Source organism: Aquarana catesbeiana, linkage group LG06 (genome assembly GCF_042186555.1).
Source record: "Aquarana catesbeiana isolate 2022-GZ linkage group LG06, ASM4218655v1, whole genome shotgun sequence".
NCBI classification, from domain to species: Eukaryota; Metazoa; Chordata; class Amphibia; order Anura; family Ranidae; genus Aquarana; species Aquarana catesbeiana.
This window is the reverse complement of record NC_133329.1, coordinates 160,007,212-160,031,358: the sequence shown is the minus strand read 5'-3', so window position 1 is coordinate 160,031,358 and position 24,147 is coordinate 160,007,212. Positions and strand designations below refer to the sequence as shown.

The following is a 24,147-nucleotide window of genomic DNA, read 5'->3' as shown; positions in this document are numbered from 1 at the left end:
ATTGAGGTGGAATGCAGAGACTATGTTCAGAAGAAAAGAAGACCTTGGATGCAAAACATCTCATCATTGTGCAGTATGAGGAAATGCTCTTTATTGCTGCCAGTTCAGAAAAACATCTGGTAGATGTGATGGTGACCAAAAGAAAACACATGAGAGATTCTCTAGAGGGATAACCCTAAAAGGTTCAAAGGGAGGTTTAAATTGAGATCCAAAGAAGCAGAGGAATAACTGTTTCAAACAGCCATGCTATTAAAAGGCAGAGACTGAGCAGCAGGATGAAATAGAGAGCTTTCATATAGCAGATCTGGTCTGTTGGGAAGTGGTCAGGGGTAGCCTGCTAGAATGAGTATATGTCTGTGTTCCATGTTCTTCTCCAGTTTGGTGCAATCATAGTCACCGCTTTCCTCTCTATTTCTTTAACCACTTAACAACCGGCCCATAGCCGAATGACGGCTACAAGGCGCACCCGAGAACATCCGTGACTGCCAGGTACAGAGGACCCGGCACATCACGGATCGCGGCCGTTTACCATGTGATCACTCCGTCACATGTCATGACGCCGGTTCCTCTCTCCCTCTCTGTACCGATCGGTACAGAGGGGGAGGGATCGGATGGCAGCAGCGATGTGGGCTGGATGTGTAGTGCCCACAGCGCTGCTCTGTGACATGTGCAGTCACATCCAGCCATCCCTCCATACTCTGCAATTCCCTGTGCCATACTCTGCAATACTTTGTGCAATACTCTGCCGTACTCTCACACATGTGGTATCGCCGTACTCAGGAGGAGTAGGAGAATCTATTTTGGGGTGTAATTTTTGGTATGTACATCCTATGTGTTAGAAATATTGTATAAAAGTGGACAACTTTGTGTTAAAGAAAAAAAAATGTTTTTTAACCACCTCCCACCCGCTGTCATACGACATCCTTGACTTTGTGTGGGGCTATCTGAAGGATGCCTGCAGCTACAGCCATCGTTCAGATATCAGCTTTTTCAGCCGGCGATTCCCTACACCATAAGAATGATCTTATCAGCTGTTTCGCTTTCCGCTGCTTGATCGTTCTTACGGGAGGCAAGAGGGGACATCGCCCCCTCCCGCCACCCTCCGGTGCTTCTACCGACTCACCGCTACGATCGAAGCCAGGTTTTTTTTTTTTTTTATTTTATTATTTCAGGCTTCACAGCCTAGAGGTGAGATGTGGGGTCTTACTGACCCCATATCTCACTGTAAAGAGGACCTGTCATGCCATATTCCTATTACAAGGGATGTTTACATTCCTTGTAATAGGAATAAAAGTGATCAAAAAATACATTTTTTGGAAAAAAAGTGTCAAACTAAAATAAAGTAAAATGAACAATAAAAAAAAAAAAAAAAAATTTTAAAAACGCCCCTGTCCCGTGTGCTCGCATGCAGAAGTGAACGCATACGCAAGTCCCGCCCACATATGAAAACGTTGTTTAAACCACACGTGAGGTATCGCTGCGATCGGTAGAGCGAGAGCAATAATTTTGGCCCTAGACTTCCTAACTCACAACATGTAACCAGTAAAAAAATGTTAAAGCGTCGCCTATGGGGATTTTTAAGTAGCAAAGTTTGGCGCCATTCCATTCCACAAGCGTGTGCAATTTTGAAGGGTGACATGTTTGGTATCTATTTACTCGGCATAACTTCATCTTTCACATTATGCAAAAACATTGGGCTAACTTACGGTTTTGTTTTTTTTTTAAAGCACAAAACTGTTTTTAAAAAAAAAAGCGTTAAAAAAATTGCTGCGCAAATACCGTGCAAGATAAAAAGTTGCAACGACCGCCATTGTATTCTCTAGGGTCTTTGCTAAAAAAACATATACAATGTTTTCGGGTTCTATGTAAATTTTCTAGCAAATAAATGATGATTTTTACATGTAGGAGAGAAATGTCAGAATTGGCCTGGGTGCTCCAGAACGCCCGAAGGTGCTCCCTGCATGTTGGGTCTCTGTATGTGGTCACACTGTGTAAAAGTCTCACACATGTGGTATTGCCGTACTCGGGGGTAATAGCAGAATGTGTTTTGGGGTGAAATTTGTGGTATGCATATGCAGTGTGTGAAAAATAACCTGCTAATATGACAATTTTGTGGAAAAAAAAAATAATCTGGATTTTGAAAAGAATTGTGGGAATGACAACTTCAAAAAAAACTCATCATGCATCTTTCTAAATACCTTGGAATGTCTTCTTTCCAAAAAGGGGTCATTTGGGGGGTATTTGTACTTTTCTGGCATGTTAGGGTCTCAAGAAATTAGATCGGTCATCAGTAATTCAGGTGTGATCAATTTTCAGATATTGGCACCATAGCTTTTGGACTCTAACTCTAGACCAAATAATATACACCAATTTGTAATTTTTACCAAAGATATGTAGCAATATAAATTTTGGACAAAATTTATGAAGAAAAACTACTAATTTGCTAAATTTTATAACCGAAACAAAGAAAAATTCATTTTTTTTACCGAATTTACAGTCTTTTCTTTTATAGCACAAAAAATAAAAAAACCCAGCGGTTATTAAATACCACCAAAAGAAAGCTCCATTTGTGTGAAAAAAAAAAAAAGGACAAAAATTTCATATAGGTACAGTGTTGCATGACGAGTAATTGTCATTCAAAATGTGAGAACACCAAAAGCTGAAAATCGGTCTGGTTATTAAGGGGGTTTAAGTGCCCAGTGGTTGAGCAGATTACATAGGATTCACCCTGCAAGGAAGACATAAATTAGCCTGAACAGACTAGGGATTGTACAGGCATGTGAGTTTAGAGCTACAAAAAACCCTGGTACAGGCAACAGACAGGGGTAGTTTGTTGAATATGGAGGCTAGGATGTCCACATCTGGGAAAAAATTTTTGGCATATAAAATTGAGACATCTGAATGAAGAGCCAACTCCCCTTGACACAGGCAATGGCTGAGATAAATCACTTTCCAGTTGTTTATTCCAGGGATATGGTTTGCAGAGATCACTTTACTGTGAGTTTGTTCAAAAGATGATCTGATTTGCTTCCTTCAAGACTCCTGGTGACCCCCTTGATGGCTAATGTACATAGAACAGTTATCTCTCTTTGAAATGGGACTATAAAAAAGGCACAAACTAAGGAGCATTAACAATAAAAGGTTTTGGTATAATATTATATACACACACCCACACACACAGTTGTGCTCATAAGTTTACACACCCTGGCAGAATTCATGATTTCTTGCCCATTTTTCAGAGAACATGAATGATAGCACAAAAACTTTTTTCACTCATGGTTAGCGTTTGGCTGAAGCCATCTATTATCAACTGTGTTTACTCTTTTTAACCCTTACATGACTAAGCCTATTTCTGACATTTGGTGTTTACGCTGTTTAAGTTAAAATCTGTATTTTTTTTGCTAGAAAATTAATTTAGAACCTCCAAACATTATGTATATTTTTTTTAGCTGAGAATCTAGAGAATAAAATGGCGATTGTTGCAATATTTAATGCCACACGAAACAGTAAAGTTAGCCCAATTTTTTTGTATAATGTGAAAGATGTTTCGCCGAGTAAATAGATACCAAACATGTCACGCTTTAAAATTGTGCACACTCATGGAATGGCGACAAACTACAGTAACTAAAAATCTCCATAGGCGACAGTTACAGAGGAGGTCTAGTGCTAAAATTATTGCTCTCGCTCTGACAATCGCGGCGATACCTCACATGTCTAATTTGAACACCGTTTACATATGCTGGCACAATTTCCATATGCGTTTTCTTTGCTGCGCGAGCTCGCGGGGAAGAAAAAGAAGAAAAAAAAAAAAATGTTAAATCGCCCCGATTTACCATTTTTTTTTTTCTTCTTTTTTAAATTTCATTTATTTTTATTGCTTTTACATAAATTTCACTTTTATTGCTGTCACAAGGAATGTAAACATCCCTTGTGACAGTAATAGGTGGTACTCTTTATGGAGGGAAACCCCTACTTTGCACTTCAAAGTATTCAGATCGGCGAAATCGGCGATTCTGAATACTGTATTTTTTTTTTTTTTTTAAATCGGCGCCATTGGCAGCCGAGTAAACAGAAAGTGACGTTGTGGACATCACTTCCGTATTTACAGAGAGAAGACTGGAACAAAACCGTTTCCGGCTTCGTGCCAGTCTGTCTCTAGCCGCCGGAAGTGGCGGATCGAGGATCGGGTCTCCCGGTGGGATGGGAGGCCCAGTAACCAGTGCGGTGGGAAAAGCGGAGGGAGGGTGGGGGGGATGTCCCCTCCTGCTCCTCCGGGATAACAACCGAGTGGCTTTTAGCTGCATCGTTTGTAATCCCTGGATAGCCGATCACCCGTTCAAAAAAGAAAAGAAAAAAAAAAAAAAAAACGGTACCGGGATAATGCCTGCAGCTGTGGGCATCATCACGGTATAACCCCCTAAAGCCGAGGCTGCAGATCTGCGTATGCTCGGCGGGAAGGGGTTAAATCATAATCCCAAACAGAAACTACCGAAATGACCCGGATCAAAAGTTTACATACCCTGGTGATTTTGGCCGGATAACATTAACAGATGTTGACACAAAGGGGTTTGAATGGCTAGTAAAAAGTAACCCACCCTCACCTGTGATCTGTTAGCTTGTAATTAATGTGTGTGTATAAAAGGTCAGAGTTTCTGGACTCCTGACAGACCCTTGCATCTTTCATCCAGTGTGACGTTTCCGAGTCATGGGAAAAGCAAAAGAACTGCCAAAGGATCTGTGGGAAAAGGTAGTTGAACTGTATAAAACAGGAACACGGGACATACTTGGATATTCCAACACGCCAATGATCCAAAACACAAGGCCAAGTCGACCTGTCACTGGCTACAGCAGCAATAAAGAGAAGGTTCTGGAGTGGCCATCTCAGTCTCCTGGCCCCAATATCATTGAGCCACTCTGGGGAGATTTCAAAATGTGCAGTTCATGCAAGACAGCCCAAGAATTTACAGGAACTGGAGGCTTTTTGCCAATAGAAATGGACCGCTTTACCATCTGAGAAGATAAAGAGCCTCATCCACAAGAGACTTCAAGCTGTCATTGATGTTAAAGGGGGCAGTACACGGTATTAAGAATTGGGGTATGTAAACTTTTGATCAAGGTCATTTGGGTAGTTTGTTGTGACGATTTAAAAAAAAGAGTAAACACAGTTGATAATAAATGGCTTTAGCCAAACACTAACCATGAGTGAAAGAAAAGTTTGTGTTATTCATATTTTCTAAAAAAAATGTCCAAGAAATCAAATTCTTCCAGGGTATGTAAACTTATGAGCACAACTGTATGAATGATAACACAAAAACATTTCTTCCACCCCATGGTTAGTGTTTGGCTGAAGCCATTTATTATCAATCAACTGTGTTTACTCTTTTTAAATCATAATCACAACAGAAACTACCCAAATGACCCCGATCAAAAGTTTACCCTGGAAACTTTGACCTTGGTACAGACACAGAAGGTGGCACACACAGGTTAAAATGGCAATTAAAAGGTTTAAAAAGCCATAAATGTGGTAAATTAACCACAATTAGTGTCTGTGTATAAATAGTCAATGAATTGGTTAGCTCTAACATGGATGCCCTAAGCAGGCTAGACACCGAGCCATGAGGAGGTAGAAAAGAACAGTCAAAAGACCTGAGTAACAAGGTAATAAAACTCTTGATACCAAGCCAAGGTCAGGTAGACCAAGAAAGATAGCAGCCATAACTGGCGGTAGAATTGCTCATGATACAAAGAAAAACCCACAGGTAACAGCAGGAGAAATACAGGCTGCTCTCCAAAAAGACGGTGTGGCTGTTTTTAAAGGATTCACAATTCAACCATACCTGAACAAAAAAGAGCTGCATGGTCAAGTTGCCAGAGAGAAGCCTTTACTGTACAAGTTCCACAAAAAAGCCTGGTTACAATATGCCCAACACCACCGTGACATGCCTCATTGGCTTTTTTGTGGCACTGGCGCAGTAAAGGCTTCCTTCTGGCAGCTCAAACATGCAGCTATTCTTGTTCAAGTATTGTTGAATTGTGCTCCTTAAAAACAACCGCACCGTCTTTTTGGAGAGCAGCCTGTATTTCTCCTGCGGTTACCTGTGGGTTTTTCTTTGTATCCCGAGTAATTCTTTCGCCAGTTGTGGCTGCAATCTTTCTTGGTCTACCTGACATCAACTTGGTATCAAAAGAGCCCCTAATTTTTCACTTAAGTGATTAAACAGTACTGACTGGCATATTCAATTCTTTGGATATCTTTTTATATCCTTTTCCATCTTTGTAAAGTTTCATTACCTTGTTACTCAGGTCTTTTGACTGTGCTATTCTACCTCCTACTGGCTCAGTGTCTAGCCGGCTTAGTGCATCCATGTGAAAGCTAACAAACTCATTGACTATTTATACACAGACACTAAATTGTGATTGATTTAAAAAGCCACAAATGTGGGAAACTAACCTTAATTTGCCATTTGAACCTGTGTGTGCCACCTTCTGTGTCTGTACCAAGGCCAAACATTCCAGGGTATGTAAACTTTTGATCAGGGTCATTCGGGTAGTTTCTGCTGTGATTATGATTTTAAAAGAGTAAACAGTTGATTGATAATAAATGGCTTCAGCCAAACTAACCATGAGTGAAAGACGTTTTTGTGTTATTCATATTCTCTGAAAAATGGCCAAGAAAACAAATTCTGCCAGGGTATGGAAACTTATGAGCACAACTGTATATATATATATATATATATATATATATATATATATATATATATATATATATATATATATATATATATTATATATAAATCTATCTTTTGCAGACTTTTCTTATGCCCCGAGTCTGAGTGATGTAAAATATATGCTAAATTTCAAGAAGATTGGATAATATTTAGAGGTTGCACACTTTGATCTGTTTTGTAAAAGTAGGCAAAAAATAAGATTTTTCAATGTTAATTACTTTTATTGGGAAAACTAGAAATCACAAAACTTAAAATACTATTAAAACTATACACTAAGATTAATAGGCAATATGATAGGCAAAACATGTGTTATATTAACTTTAAACGATGCAATCCCATGTTTTGTTCGCTTGGTGACGACTTTTCTGTGATGCTCGACTACCCTCAACAAGAATTGTTTTGGTTGTTCATCCCTGACCGATTCGTTATACTTTATCAGAGCAATTCCTCTTTCTGCGGTATCATTGACAACCTTAAGAGCGTTCGCATGGCTTCTTTGAGAATCAATGCAGTATTCTGTCACGTCATGGATCCCAAACAATTCAAAGAACGCCTTTGTTTTATTAGTAACGGCATGGCCCAGGTCTTTTCCTTCAAAAAACATGTTTTTACCCTCTAATCGTTTCACTTACTTTTTCTTTGCAGGTTTGGTTTCTAAATTTTTAGTCATATTTTCCTTAACAGCCTGAGTAATACGTTCATCCAAAAAAGCCAATCCTACATTTGTTTCTGACAGATACCAAAAGGTGTCTCTTAGCAACTATGAGAGCACATTTGTTGACGTCTGCATCAAGGTAAGTGCTCAAAAGCTGTAGTATATCCAAATCATTCTTTGGAGCCTATCGACTTACAATTGCCTCATGCCAAAAGCGAACATATATGAGACTGACAAAATGTGCAACCCGTTTCATTCCTTCCCATTGTCGTTGAGGAATATTCAACCGTTTAGTGAAGAGGACAATTTTAAGTGCATCTATTGCCTTTGCCATCCACCTTGCTTGATGCAGTGCCCCATGGATCCTGAAACTGAAGTAATTTTTAGACCAACCTCCTAGGTACAGGAGTGAGAGTTGTAATAACTCTTTGTAGGTCTTCTCCTCTTGGATGACTTCCATCTTTTAGGACATTTTGGAAGTAGTTAACCATTTTCACTCGTTCTTCTAGAAAGCCTTGAACGGGACTTTCTTCATCCAGCATTGTTGTATATGACTTATCAAGTGAAGCCCACAGACTGCTTGGATAAAAGTGACCAATGTGTGCAACCCCTAAATATTATCCAATCTTCTTGAAATTTGGCATATATATCTTTTACATCACCGAGACTCGGGGTGCAAGCAAACTCATATGAAAATCATATCTTTGGAAAAATGAAACTATATATATATATACACATACACACATATATATATATATATATATATATATATATATATATATATATATATATATATATATATATATATATATATATATATATATACACACACACACACACACACACACACACACACACGTCGCAGTGGGTATACCCACGTAGAGGTCTGCAGGGACCAAGTTCCAGAAGAATGGAACTGTACAGTACCCTGTGGCTAACTCAACGTGTTGCGCCAAGATGAGCATCCGTCCAGGATCCAGTGCCCCAAGCAACATTCAGAAACGGCTCTCAAGATTTTACTGAGGTTGCGCAAATCCAGATACGCTGCTTCTATGCTGGCATTAGAGGCAGTGAGGGCTTAATTGAAGAATTGGAAGATCAAATGAAGAAAAGAAAAAAATAAAATTAAGCCAAGGATGATTTTCTTCATGCAGAAAACGTCCCATTCACCTTCGGTCAACAGCATAAAACTGAGGATTTAGAGCGGGGTAGGATGATAGGGGAAGAACCCAGGGGGTATGCCCTCCACAGCTTCTCCAGGGTCCAATACCCTAAAAGTGTATAACTCAAGGTGTGTGAATAACTCTGCCAGTGTCCTACACTGCATTTGCCCATTGAAGTCTGTCAACAGACGCTCAAAATCTCTATACCAGGAGAGATGGTATAGAGATTCAGATATCAGTTTTGCAATTTAATGAAGTTCTATTAGCTGCCCTTAACTCCCTTGGCTTCCTCCTCATTCCAGGAGCAAAACGAGGAAGCTTTGTGTAAATGGTTTAGGTTAGGACTTAAACAGAGGTTTGTGCTGTTTCCCATGTGACAGTCCTGGGTGCCAAACAAATCATTAGTTCTGTCATATGATGAGTGCAAGCCACATGTTCTCCCATAACTTGAAGTAGAAAGTGTTTTATTTTGCACCTGCCAATCAGCTAGATTGGAATGAGGATCAAAGAAAGGAGAGCCTATGTGTTCCAGCAGACAGCCTTAGAGGACCATTGTCAGGAAAAAGGTCAATTTGCCAAGATGTATTTTTTTCAGTTAAGAGGAAGCCGCTACAAAAGATTCCTCCATCAGGAAAGCTTGCATATTAAACAGAAACATCACCTTGCCTATGCACAGCATTGACAGCGTCACTGCAAAGAAGTCAACTTCCTCCATGTACTCACCCTACCTGCACTCCCTCAGTCTGTAGCAGTCAGCACTAAAATCTGCAGTCTAAGCTAAAAGGGGGCTGCTGGCATCACACTCTTGGTCAGGTGAGAGTTCTCAGACCTAGTAATTTACTACTTGACCCAAACACTATCACAGGGGAGCAACATGCTACCCCTTACCCAGAAGTGCTGGGTAGAGTGTCTGACTGTAAGGAAAAGCAGGCAAGTGCAAGCAAGGCGAGTATAAAAAGATCATAGAGAGCCTGCATAGGTTAGGTGACACACTGGGGTTTTTACAAAGGCAAATCTACTGTGCACTGCAAGTGCATTGCTCCAGAGCTTGATAAAAAAGAGGTAAAGCTTGACTTCGCAAAAAAAATAAAAAAATAAAAAAAAGACTCAAATCGAATGCATGAAAATTAAAAAACAGGAATTTTGCTTGCACATACTTGGATGATAGAAATCAGTAGAGCTTCCCCTCAGATCTACTGCACTTGCAGTGCACAGTATATTTGCCTTTAGTAAATCAACCTGTGCGTCTTTAAGCAATGACAGTTTATAATACCCACATCAAGCCACTGTCTGATATTCAAGGACAGCTCATAAGCACCAGTACAAAAATGCTCTCATTGGCCAATATGTTCTGTTTCCTCTCGTAAGAGTGTGGAATAATAATATTTAAGAAAACACTCACCCTGAAGTTTGTGCTGAAAATATGTGGGTAGCACCGGGACACAAGCAAGATACATTTTACACATTTGCACAGCAATTCTGGCGTGTCCAGGTTCTCCAATATAGACTGCAGACTGGTCATAACCAACTAAAACAGATAAGACACATTAAAAACACTCACAATAATAAAACAGAAGAGAGCGGTTGGGATGTTTTATTTATAGGGATTTTTCAGTTTTTTTTTTTTTTTTTTTAGTGCATCTTGCAAATGGAATAATATTAAAAAACGTGAGCAGCGCTACAAAAAGTGAATAACATATGTAGGAATATGTGAATAAATACTGTCAGAGGATCCGTGATGGACCCAAAGAGATACACAAAATAAACAATATAAGTGACAAAAAACATAAAAGGGTTGGTAAAAATTAGTCCCAACAATAAGGAATGTGGATGTAATGATGAAAAGTCCGTGGATAAAACCATCTGAAAGTGTTCAGAACAAATAAAGGTGAAGTTAATCGATCACACAGACACCAACATGTGAGGAGATCCACCACCGTATGTACTGTACGCAGACGGCTTTAGTAAGCTTGTATGGCAACCTGACACTCAGTGGCTGGTAACGTCACACCACGGCTTTCCAGTGAAGGGCCAGAAACAAACAGGGTAGCTCGGTCCAGTGTGGCAGTCAGTAGGCGGGACCCTTGCCAAAGCTGCTGGAAATCACTGAAGTAGGCACTGCTACTCCACTTGCTCCTTGGTCTCGCACCAAGTGGCTGCCCTGCGGCATCCTGAACACAATTCAACACAGGTGCTAGGTGCTTAGTACCTAGCACCTGTTTTGTAGCAAACGATGCAGAGTAACCAATGAATAGGAGGAGGATGACATGGTTTCCTGTAGTCCAAAATATGGACTTTACAAGCAAGTCAAAAAGTCCTCATCTTAAAAGTGGTTGTAAACCTCAGGTCACGAGGCAAAGCACATTTATATCTGTAGTATTTACTTTTCTCTCTCTCCAAAGCTCTAAGGCCATGTTCACACCTGAGCAATTTTCTGCTTGGAACTTGTAGCTCTAAAAACGCTCAATAAGCCAAATCCCCTTCATTTTAATATGATCCCTGTTCACATACGAGTGTTCTGTCGCCTGAAGCAAAATGCCTGAAGCTCAAAGTATATATATGAGCTTCTTTTTGGCAGATTACAAACGTTTTTTTTGGCCCCAATAGACTTCAACAGAAATGCCTGACTTGAGCGGATAACAAGCGTTTTCTGCTCAAGTAGCAGCTCTCCACCCCCTATTTCCTCTCCCTATCCTCCCCCCAGTGCTTTCTATTGGCTAAACAAAAATGCTTGAAGTTGTAAAACGCTTGTAATACACTTCTAAAACGCTTTATTTATTTATTTCAGGTACTTATATAGCGCCGTCAATAACGCTTTAAAAAAATTCCCACAAATCGCTACGCTCAGGTGTGAATGGAGCCTAAGTGTCGTTTCTCTCTGCTCCCTGTACCTCTGTTATTAGCATGAGGCACTTCTGAGAACTATTCCAGGGAGGGAGCTCAGCACACAGCTTGTCTATTCACAACATAGTTCTTACCGTGTGTGCCTTTCCTCCAATCAGCTCTCATACACTAACTGCAGCCTCCCTGCCCCCTCCTGTGATACTAACAGATGCAGAAGAATTTTAACACGATTTTGTCCTTTTGAAGGGGTGTAGGGAAGAGAAGAGAAGAATGCATATAAACAAGAAAAGCCTATATAGGATTAGTTTAATCTCTATATCATCTGAACCTTTTTATATGTGTATATGTGAGAGTTTACAACCACTTTAAAATCATACAGTGCACTTGCTGAGTATTCACAGACCCTGGGATGCACCCAAGCAATGAAAGAAGAGTGGGCAACAACTAGGCAAACAGAAAGGTGCCAACAGCAAAAAGGTGAACCTACAGTGCTGCTGCAAGAACCTTGCAGCCAAAGGCTTCATTTGAATAAAATTTGATGTCCACCTGGTAAAACCTTGAAAAAGGCATTAACGCGAAGAGCAAGTGTCAACCTTACAGAATTGGGCTGCAGAAGCCTGGAGCCGGAATGCCCAGGACACACCCACCAATCTGCACATAAAATCGCAGAAATTGTGTGGTCCTTTAGAGTCTAAGCTTTTGTGATTAGAAAGGTTGATTAGGCAAGTCTATGGCCAGGTAACAAACATCAATATTTTTGGATGCTTCTGAGCAGGGCACAAAAGACGCAGGGACTATAATCTCCATTGGGGTGGAAGTCCGATACCACCTTGCGTGCGAAGGAGAGATGGCTTGGGGGTACGGCAACCTTGTCATTCGGAGGTTGATGAAATGTTTTTTTATTTTTTTTTTTTTTTTTTAAGAGAGGGATGCGAACTATGACAGACGTGATGACAAGAGAGGTCATCTATGGGTATATCCTTTTTAAATTCAAAAAGGGATTTTTTTTTTTTTTCCCCTTCAACAGGGCAAGGAGAACCAAGTTCAGGTCTTTAGATGTGGAAGAAAACTCATTCCTGTAACATGTTTAATTAAAATTTGTCTAGTGCTTCAAAGTCATCCTCCTTCGAAGGGGCATATATGTGAGGAGTCGTTACAGGGCGCTTTAGCGGACCAGGGTTTGAGCCACAAAAATTCTGCACATGTGAATAGAAATCAAAGCCACTCTATAAATTCTAGTTCTAGGGAAATCAGCCCAAAGGAGCAGGGCGGAGATAACTGCTGCAATTGCACAGTTAAGGTTGGGTCCTAGAAAACCAAATCATGATGGTTGTAAATTGCCCAAGTCCAAATGGCTGCAGTCTTATAAGACAGAATTAGCAGTGATAGCTGGTTGCAGAGCCAGGCCTGCACGTGTAAAGAGAGCTTTCCTGAGCGTGCCAAACTTCCAATCTCCACAATCTTTAAAAATCTCCAATTGGAACAGTGAGATCTTTGTTTAAGGCAGAGATGGCATAATCTACTACCGAACAGCCCACTTCTTAGTGAACTCTTTCACTGGATAGAATTCAGCAGTGATTTGCAGGAGGGGCTAACTTTTTTTTCAGGACTGACCCAATCATCATAAATTGGAAAGGTCTTTTTAGACTTAGGAGATCTCTTTGTACCCAAACGGGTATGGCAAGATGGAGGAGAATCAAGTGCGCCAATGACCAGGTTTTTTTTTTTACAGCGGAAATTAGCATATCCAAATCAGCAAGCATCTTGTGTGAAGCCATATCATCAAGTGCATAAGACCCTGCAAGCTGGTGGATTTCTAACACTGTCTTTGGGTCCACTTTTACCTATGTCTGCCTCTTTTTGGGTGGGCATATCGGGATCTGACTTGAATAGACAAGCTAGGGGGTGGAGAAAGCCTAGCGACACAGAGCTCTGGACAGAGATGGCTGTATTAAATCAGTCAATTGTCTGAGGAACTGTTACAACATAGTTGCAGAATACTCCTCTTTCACCAGGCATGCTGCATGCCTGAGATAGAGCTAGAAATCAGATGCATAAAATGGTGTTAAAAATTGGGTAGAGCTCCTGTGCAAAGAAAGCATCATTCCCTCAGAGGTTGAGTGTTGTACAGACCTTCAACCAAGCAAATGTTTGCCTGGGCTTTTGACAAGGTTTCCTTTCACCTGATTTCTGCTTCTGCTATGGCAAGGGTAATCCCATGTGGGGTACTTACAGACTAGGTTGCGGAAATGGCAAGCATGTCCGAGAGGAGAAAGAGGAGAATGTAGTAACCTGGGTGCAGACCATGCTGTAGCGAAGTCCACTTCACAAGAGGGCAGGAAGAAGAGAGGGTACTTTACAAGGGGCTGTAGGTGGAAGTAGGGGTCAAGTATGTGACATGTGGTGTGATGCAACACCTGGTCATCCACCTGAGAATGAGCTCTGAGTGGCTGAAGTTTCTATCCAAGTACGAAATGTTTACACTGTAAAAGTTTGAAACATGACGCCAGTCTTCACTGTAATGAGACATGGGGTGATGCTGTCTTACCTGTCCGCAACACTGGTCTGTATATAGGAGTCTAGGCTTTGCCCATCACAGTGGGCATTCAGCCCTGCAGACAGCCCTGAACCTGTGTAGCACCATGCTACTAACGCAACTTATTGCAGAGGATTAAGGTGAGCGCCCATGCAGAATTTAGTGCCTGAAGCAACATCACAGGTTATCCTCTCAATGTGGTGTCCAAGTATGGTTGCACCATTCTGGATGCTCTTCTATTGTTGTATTAGACTATAAGGAATTGATTGAAAAACCCGAAGATAGAATCAGCTAGTTAAGCTAAGAGTGATTTCATATATAAGCAGAGAATTACTGTATAAGCCATAATTTAAACAGTGTTTGGCATTCATGATGCCATTGTTTACTATTGTGATGCTATGGGGCTTCTGTGATCACAGTAGTAAGCGATGGCATCATGAATCACAGCTAATGTGTAACTTTCAAGTGATCTCTGACTGTAAAATGTTCAACACCACTGTCGTACCTGTACATAATCATTTGAGTCCTCTCAAAAGACAGGCTGAAAAACTCCCAATCAGCAACCCCTACGTCCTGCCTTGTTGCTAGGATGCGATTACTATTGGTTTTCACTCCTGCAATGATGAGTGAGCATCCAACGGTTTTCACATCCTAGCATCAAGGAAGGACATGGGGACTGGGAACTGGGAGTTTTTCTGTCTGGCTTTGGGGTGGAAGAAGAATGGGAGAAAATGGAATTTCCACCATAAGCCACCTAAATTTTTTTTTTTTTTTTTTTTTTTAAGGACATCTAGACATCCAAACTCCTGGAAATAATAAGGTAAAAGAATACTGACAGAAAAGTACATGCAAACATTAAAAAGATTACAAGTTATAAAATAAAAGAGACTGTATTAGGTCCCAGAAACTACCACATGTAACAATACATTCATATTTTAGGAGATGGCATAGTGGTTTTAACTATACTGTAAAATGAAAACATACCTGCATTACTGAAGAAAATGCCTTCTTTTCACCTACAGTTTCCAAAGCTTTGTAGGTGGCACAAAGTAGAAGTAGTTTCACTTCATCTTTAGAAGATGAGCTAAATTTGTTAAAAATCCACTTAAAGATCTTCTCTGCCTCATAGCTCAGACCAGCACAGAGCAAGCCAAGGCACTGTGCCCCCTCCTGCCGCAGTTCTTGAAGCAGTTTGCTACTGAAAGAGCAAAAGACACAGCATATTGTTTGAGTGCAAGAGGAAACCTACAGTGGGAGCAAGCTGAAATAATATAAATGCATTGTGCAGTGTTCGAACAAGGAAGGCAGATAAACTAAATATTTACCATAAAGATAAAAAAAATGTTAAAGTTAATCTGGACTCCTACCGCAACAAACAGAATACTCTTGTAGAACTGTTAGGCGCCTTTCACACGGATGGCTATTCTGCCGCAGTTAAAAGCATGTTTTTTTTTCCTGTGCAATTAAAGACTCCAGGCACTGCGATCAGCTGCATTTGCACAGTGCGATTAGCTGCAGTTGCGTTTGGCGGCGGTTTGCCATTTCCATGTCAACCCGACAGGGTACCGACTCGCACTGTTTGGTATGAATCTTGAGGGGAAACTCCACGCCAAATTTTAAATTAAAAAAAAAAAAAAAAAAAAAGAGTGGGTTCCCCCTTCAAGAGCATACCAGGCCCTTCGGTCTGGTATGGATGTTAAGGGGAACTCCCTACGCCGAAAAAACGGCGTGGGGGTCCCCCCCAAAATCCATACCAGACCCTTATCCGAGCAGGCAGCCCGGCCGGTCAGGAAAGGGGGTGGTGACGGGCGAGCGCCCCTCCCCCAGAACCGTACCAGGCCGCATACCCTCAACATGGGGGGGGGGGGTCGGTGCTTTGGGGGGAGGGGTCCCAGCATGCCCAGGGACTGTGATGGCATAAGGGGGCGGGGTCACCGCCTATATAAGTCACATCGGAGCGCTCAGAGAGCATTCCAGCCGGAGAGAGCATCATGTCAACATCAGAAAAAGAGAAAAAGGGAAGAAGGCAGAAGTCCGGGCCACCACTAGCAAAAGAGCGGTAAAAGAGCAGAAGATAGCGGAGAAGCCCGGCAGAAGACCCGGAGAGTGCGGAGAAGAACCGAAAAGACCCCCAAAGTCGGAAGAAGACCCCCGGAGCTGTCTAATAAATTACTTTAAAAACCTGTGTAGTGTTTTTTTATTGACACTTTTTCCCTAGGTGAATGGGTAGGGGTACCATGTACTAGAGGTCGACCGATATATCGGCCGATATTTGGCTTTTTTTTTACTTAATCGGCATCGGCCGATTGTGCTGATAAAAAAAGCCGATTCAGCGGGACTTGCAAATGACTTCTGTAATAGAAGTCAATTGCAAGTTTTCTGAAGTTTTCTTCTCTCCTCCTCTGGGCAGCCTGCCAAATCTGATAAGAAGATACATTGTATCTCTTTCAGGTTCTTTTATCAATAGACTGAACTCCGTGGAGAAGTTTTCAGTTTAACCATTTAAAGACTAAATCTTTTCTGACACTTGTTGCTTACAAGTAAAAATCCTGTATTTTGTGCTATAAAATCACTTAGAACCCCCAAACATTATATATATTTTTTTTAGCAGAGACCCTAGGTAATAAAATAGCGGTTGTTGCAATATTTTATGTCACACGGTATTTGCGCAGCGGTCTTTCAAACGCAATTTTTTTTTTTAAAAAATACACTAATGAAATTTAAAAAAAAAAGCAGTAAAGTTAGCCCATTTTTTTTCATCCAAAAGTTTTGATTACCTGTTTTTGTGTATTTAATATTTAAGATAGTTATTTTTTTTTATCTAAATTATACATACAAGTGAACTGATTGGAGGTTTGTTTTGTTTAATAAATGTTTAAATATAAAAAATTTTCTGTATCACTTATTACTTAAGGCTGCTTTCACACTGGTGCGGGCATGCGTTGACGATAAAACGCTGTTAATTTTAGCGGCGCTTTACCGTCATTTTAGTGGCGCTATTCTGCTGCTAGCGGGGCACTTATAACCCAGCTAGCGGCCGAAGAAGGGGTTAAATGCGCCCCTGAAGCGCTGCTGCCGAAACGCTTTGCAGGCGCTTCGGCAGCGGTGCGCATTCATTTCAATGGGCGGGAGTGGTGGAGGAGCGGTATACACCGCTCCAAAGATGCTGCTTGCAGGACTTTTTTTTAACGTCCTGCCAGCGCATCGCCTCAGTGTGAAAGCACTCGGGCTTTCACGCTGAGACTGCAGGGGAGCCGTTTTACAGGCGCTATTTTTAGCCCAAAAGCGCCTGAAAAACGCCCCAGTGTGAAAGATGTTAGATTTTATGAGATGAAGGGAAAAAAAAAAAAAAAAAAATCGGCCTAATATATCGGCCCAAAAAAAATCGGCATCATATATCGGCCATCGGCCACCGCGATTTCTAAATATCGGCTTTGGTATCGGCCAGAGAAAAACCCATATCGGTCGACCTCTACCATGTACCCCAAACTCGTTCACATAGGGGGGGGGGGGGGCGGCATCTGGGGCCTCCTTATTAAAGGGGGCTCCCGGATTCCGATAAGCCCCCCGCCCGCAGACCCCGACAACCAACGGCCAGGGTTGTCGTGAAGAGGCCCTTGTCCTCATCAACATGGGGACAAGGTGCTTAGGGGGAGGGGGGCCCGCAGGCCTCCCCCAAAGCACCCCCCATGTTGAGGGCATGCAGCCTGGTACGGTTCGGGGGGGGGGGGGGGGGCGCTCGCCCCCCCCATTTCCTGCCAGCCGGGCTGCGTGCTCGGATAAGGGTCTGGTGTGGATATTGGGGGGGACCCCCACGCCGTTTTTTCGGGGTAGGGAGTTCCCCTTAACATCCATACCAGACCGAAGGGCCTGGTATGCTCTTGAAGGGGGAACCCACGCTGTTTTTTTATTTAAAATTTGGCGTGGAGTTCCCCCTCAAGATTCATACCAAACAGTGCTGGGCATTGGCGGGGATCCGAGTCAGATCCCCGTGCTTGTCGCTCATAGGGAAAGGAAAAATAATTTTTCCTTTCCCGATGAGCAGCTCAGCGCTGTTATCTGCAGCTGACAGTGCACTGCGATTACCTGCAGTTATGTGCGGATAGCTGCGCTAAATCGTTCCTGGACGCAGTCAATTCTATTTTTTCTATCCGCACGGAACCACATGTATCTAAATCGCAGCTAAACGCAGTGTGTGAATGGGGCCATAGGAAAGCATTGTGTGTTTTTAGCTGCGGTAGAAAATTAGAAAATCCCCAGTTAAAAGTACCATTCTATCCGTCCGTGTGAAAGGGGCCTTACAAACTACCAATTTCAGAAACTGAAAACAAGCTAAGACCAGTCAGTCACCACATCTCACTACTGTTCTGTAAAATCTATCACAGTAATGGACAAACAATGAGGCACAATAGGTGGACTAGAGATCAAAAGTTATGCAATATATAACAGAACACCCAAGATTTTGGGGCTAATGTGGCACTAAAATCCATCACATTTCTGCCTGCATATACTCATTACTTGCAGTTGGCATTATACAAATAGAAATACACTTTGGCTTATTTAGGTTTCTATGGGTTTTAAACACAGACGTACCTTTCATTTAACACATCATTTATAGCAGTCAGGATATTGTCAAGTTGTTTAACCAGCACCTAGATAAAAAAAAAAAAAAAAAAAAAAAAAAAAGTGCACCTTATTACATGGATTTTAAGACAGACAAAAAACGCAAAATGAAGCTTACATATATTAAAAGGACAATATAGGACTGAAGCTAAATATTATTATAACTGCAAAACTTGCTCTTTTCTCATTAGTCGATACAGGGGAACTCCCTGAGCGTCTGGTATATTCCCTGATTGTAGAAGGGTTGGACACCCAGGAAGTATAGTGGCTCTTCTACTTTAAATACACCAGCACAATCCAATGGCTCTTCAGTTTAGCAACCAAACAAATTGACAATAGCGTGACCTTGCGATAGCTTACAAGTAATATATGATCTTTGAAGACAAAACACTAGCACAAGTCAATTTTTTTTTTTTTTTTTAACTTTCACAAAAAAAATTTAATAAAAAAAAAAAAAAGTTAAACTCCGACACTGTAGCCATTTTTCCTTTTAAACGAATTTCAAACATTTACATTTTTTCCCCCAAATCTGTCATGCACTCTCACAAGCTATCCTATGACATGGGAGAATTAGAGCTGGCAGCACAGCTGGCTACTTACAATAGAGGATCCCCCATGGAACCCACTAAGCATTTGCAGGTGTTTGGGAGACCCCACTAATTTACAGCTTTCCCCACCAGTAACTGGGAGAAAAAAAAATAAGGTCTACACCTCCATCCCTGATGCAATACATAAAAACACCGAAATCAGCATCCGCCGTCCATCTCCGGAGCTGCGATGTGCACAAAGGAGGCTTTCTGACCTCCTGATGTCCTCTCCTGTCCATCTGGGCGTGGCCACCTACACATTGGCACCATGTTTTCCACACCCACTAATTGGCACCTGTTTGGCATCATCATGTTAGGGCTGTGTGGGGCATCTCAGATGGTAGGTGGTCACGGCGCATGCGCACCCCCATTGCTGGGAAACGTCCCCCACCCGCCCCCAACGTTATGTACGGAGCATCTGGGCTCTTCCAGGGGCATAAACTGGAGGCCCGACATGGCTGGGATCCTTTCACTGTTAGTTTGGCGTTCCTACACAGCACCCTCATTTTTTGACGGGGAGACCACATGTACTTGGTTTCTTCCACTCAGGTAACATCGCACACATCCCATGCACAATGCTTTTTGGGGTTTTTTTTCACCGTTCATACATACAAGATACACACACACACACACACACACACACACACACACACTTATATATATTTTATATAATATATATATTTATCTATTTACAGCACACTACGTTTACATCTTTACCATTCCTACACTGTCCCATAGTCTCCCTGTCCACACTAGCTTCTCAACCATGCTGGTTCATATATATTATACTATATACATTTAATCATAATTTACTGCATTAAAGCGGAGTTCCACCCAAAGATGGAACTTCCGCTTTAAGGGAAGGTGACCCCCTGACATGGTACATTTGGCATGTTTTTTTTTTTTTTTTTTTTTTTTTGGGGGGGGGTAGCAGAAACCCTCTTTTTAGAGGGTTCCAGCTCCCACTTCCTCCTGGCGCATCCGTGGCGCCAGAAGATCACCTCTCCCCCCTCCCTCTCGGCAATCTGGGACAAGTCACAGGTCCCAGATGATTGCCCAGCCAGTCACAGCGTGGCTCGAGCATGCCCGGCTGTGAAGTCACAGTCAGGCGCCCACAGTGACAATGCCGGCGCCGCAGAGAGGAGGGGGGAGACGAGCGGGGCTTGATTCCTCCGCACCGCTGGACCTTGGGACAGGTAAGTGTCCAATTAGTAAAAGTCAGCAGCTGCAGTATTTGTAGTTGGAACTCCCCTTTAAGCTTAAATTTAGCATTGAAATGCTTCTGACACATATATATGTGTATATACAAATTTTATTCACACAAATCTATTGTATTAAGCTTTATTTGCCATTACTGTGTCTGACACATATACATTTACATATGTTTTATAGTGGTCAGCCAATGTGGACAAGTTGAGACCATATGGACACACACCACCACCCATGCCATGTTGGTCCTCCAGATGTCACCCTGTTGTGGTCTGTTTGCTCCGCCTCCTCGGCTCCCGTGCTCGATATTTGTTGCTACCGCCATTTGGATACTCAGCGACTGGCGATTTAGCTCAGCCACTTGGTGAGTATGGAGGTCTTTTTTGTAGACCTCTGACCACTCACCCCATATGCCTCCACTGTTAACATATACTTGTTTATCTTATTACCTATATCCACCCCTGAAGAAGTGAAAACGCGCAGGGTATCAGTGATGCTTGTATCTTTTTTTTTTACATTTTTGTACAACTGTATCTGGATTGTTATTATTTTACTGTGCATGTACACCTATCGGCTTGGCAAATTTATTGCTGTTGCTTATATATGCAAGATATTTTGCAATAAATTGAGATTACTCTTGTTATGAATATTGGCCAACCTCTCTCATCTCACTCAAAGTCCCAGGGCGAATTCTATGTTTTTACACCAGCAACTGGGAGTCCCATGGGGCGGTGACAATCTTTGGATCGTTTCATTTAGAAAATACCATCACAAGTATAAGGACTAGATTCTGCTTACAGTGCTGTGAAAAAGTATTTGCCCCTTCCTGATTTTATTTTTTAATCTTTTACATATTTGTTGCACTTACACTACTACTACTATTACTACTACTACTACACAAAGATAACCTGACATAAATGAAATATTTTAAAAACTGCATTTTGTATTAACCACTTAAGGACCGAGCCTGTTTTTCAGTTAAAAACAAGTTTTTTTGCTAGAAAATTACTTAGAACCCCCAAACATTATACTTTTCTTTCTAACACTCTAGAGAATAAAATGGCGGTCATTGCAATACTTTGTCACACCGTATTTGCGTAGCAGTCTTACAAGCGCACTTTTTTTTTTTTTTTTTTTTAAATCATGTTTTTGAATTAAAAAATAAGACCAGTAAAGTTAGCCCAATTTTTTTTTTTATATTGTGAAAGATAATGTTACGCCGAGTAAATTGATATTCAACTTGTCATGCTTCAAAATTGCGCCTGCTCGTGGAATGGCGTCAAACTTTTACCCTTAAAAATCTCCATAGGCAATGTTTAAAAAAATTCTACAGGTTGCATGTTTTGAGTTACAGAGGAGGTCTAGGGCTAGAATTATTGCTCTCGCTCTACCAATTGCGGCAATACCTCACATGCGTGGTTTGAACACCGTTTTCATATGCGGGAGCTGCTCACATATGCGATCGCTTCTGCGCGGGAGCTCGTTGGGACGGGGTGCTTTAAAAATGTTTTCTTATTTTATTGCTTTTAACACAGTTTATAAAAAAAAAAAAAAAAAAAAAGGGTCACTTTTATTCCTATTACAGGGAATGTAAACATCCCTTGTAATAGAAAAAAGCATGACAGGTCCTCTTAAATATGAGATCAAAAAGTCCTCAGATCTCATATTTGGACTTAAATGCAATAATTAAAAAAAAAAAAAAAAAAAAAAAAGAGCCCTTTAAGACGTATGGGCGGAAGTGACATTTTGACATCGCTTCCGCCCTGCTATGGTATGGAGAGAGGTGGGGGCCATCTTCCTCTCACTCGTATCCATAACACGGAAGGAGAAGAGCACGATCGCCTCCGCTGCTACCGACAGCTCTGGTAAGCGGCGGAGGGCGCGGGAGAGCGGCGGCCCCCTCCCGCCACCGATAACAGAGATCTCGCGGCGAATCCGCCGCAGAGACCACCATTATCGTAAACAGAACCGCCCACTGAAAAGATGGATGCCTCAGTTGTGGCAGCAGCTGCTGCCGTTACCGAGACAGCCATCTTTAAAGTGCAGATGTATATATACAGTGGGTGGCCGTTAAGGGAAAGAAAGTGGTACAAACCTGCCTGGCCCTATGTGAACAAGTAACTGCCCCCTAAATCGTGGCAACAACTGCAATCAAGCATTTGCAATAACTGGTAATGAGTCTTTCACTCGCTGTGGAGGAATTTTGGCCCACTCTTTGCAGAATTGATTTAATTCAGCCACATTGAAGGGTTTGAGCATTAACAGCCTGTTTAAGGTCATGCCACAGCAACTCAGATTTAAGTCTGGACTTTGAGCAGGCTACTCTAAAAACCTTAAAGCGGAGTTCCACCCAAAAATTTAACTTTCGCTTTCCCCTGGCGCCGGAAGAAGTTCACCTCTCACCCCTCCCTCCAATCTTCTGGGACACGTCACACAGGTCCCAGAAGACTGCCGGCCATTCACAGCACGGCAGGAGGATATTATCGGGAAAATAAGGGGGGAGTGGAGAGGACGAAGGGAAGTGGCAAATAAGAGTGAGAAAAGAGAAATAAGAATACATAATATATCTGTTATTTAGACACGGTGTATGGAAGGGACAGTTGCACTTTATTAAAAAAGATTAGGGAGGAGAGGGGAGGGAGGGGTTATAAAAGGATAGAGGGGTCACAAAAGGTTAGAGAGCCATAGATGAATAGGGATGAGCTGAACACCCCCCCCTTGTTTGGTTCCCACTAGAACATGCGGACAGGAAAAAAGTTCGTTCGAACACGCGTACACCGTTAAAGTCTATGGGACACGAACTTGAATAATCAAAAGTGCTAATTTTAAAGGCTTATATGCAAGTTATTGTCATAAAAAGTGTTTGGGGACCTGGGTCCTGCCCCAGGGGACATAGATCAATGCAAAAAAAACTTTTAAAAACGGCCGTTTTTTCAGGAGCAGTGATTTTAATAATGCTTAAAGTCAAACAATAAAAGTGTAATATCCTTTTAAATTTCGTAGCTGGGGGGTGTCTATAGTATGCCTGTAAAGGGGCGCATGTTTCCCGTGTTTAGAACAGTCTGACAGCAAAATTTCAAAAGAAAAAAAGTCATTTAAAACGACTCTATTGCATTGCCGGTCCGCCAATACACATAGAAGTTCATTGATAAAAACAGCATGGGAATTCCCCACAGGGGAACCCCAAACCAAAATTTAAAAAAAAAAAAAAAAAACACGTGGGGGTCCCCCTAAATTCCATACCAGACCCTTCAGGTCTGGTATGGATTTTAAGGGGAACCCCACACCAAAAAAAAAAAAAAAAAAACGGCGTGGGGTCCCCCCAAAAATCCATACCAGACCCTTATCCGAGCACGCAACCTGGCAGGCCGCAGGAAAAGAGGGGGGGGGGGGACGAGAGAGCACCCCCCCTCCTCCTGAACCGTACCAGGCCACATGCCCTCAACATTGGGAGGGTGCTTTGGGGTAGCCCCCCAAAACACCTTGTCCCCATTTTGATGAGGACAAGGGCCTCATCCCCACAACCCTGGCCGGTGGTTGTGGGGGTCTGCGGGCGGGGGGCTTATCGGAATCTGGAAGCCCCCTTTAACAAGGGGACCCCCAGATCCCGGTCCCCCCCGTGTGAAATGGTAAGGGGGTACAAAAGTACCCCTACCATTTCACTAAAAAAACTGTCAAAAATGAGACAGTTTTTGACAATTCCTTTATTTAAATGCTTCTCCTATCTTGCTTCATCTTCTTCTGGTTCTTCTGGTTCTTCCTCCGGCGTTCTCGTCCAGCATCTCCTCCGCAGCGTCTTCCA

General features: G+C 42.0%; 1 protein-coding gene across 3 annotated transcripts in view; it reads right to left on the bottom strand.

Moving 5' to 3' along the window:
* The window catches only part of SMG1 (SMG1 nonsense mediated mRNA decay associated PI3K related kinase), a 409,928-nt gene that overhangs the window by 351,184 nt on the left and 34,597 nt on the right, over nucleotides 1–24,147 (bottom strand). For all 3 annotated transcript variants that reach the window (XM_073591119.1, XM_073591120.1, XM_073591121.1), the window contains exons 5-7: nucleotides 18,520–18,578; nucleotides 14,911–15,124; nucleotides 9,949–10,074 (exon numbers count right to left, since the gene is read on the bottom strand). In XM_073591119.1, the coding sequence (XP_073447220.1) occupies nucleotides 9,949–10,074; nucleotides 14,911–15,124; nucleotides 18,520–18,578 (399 nt within the window). The remainder of the gene's footprint in view (nucleotides 1–9,948; nucleotides 10,075–14,910; nucleotides 15,125–18,519; nucleotides 18,579–24,147) is intronic.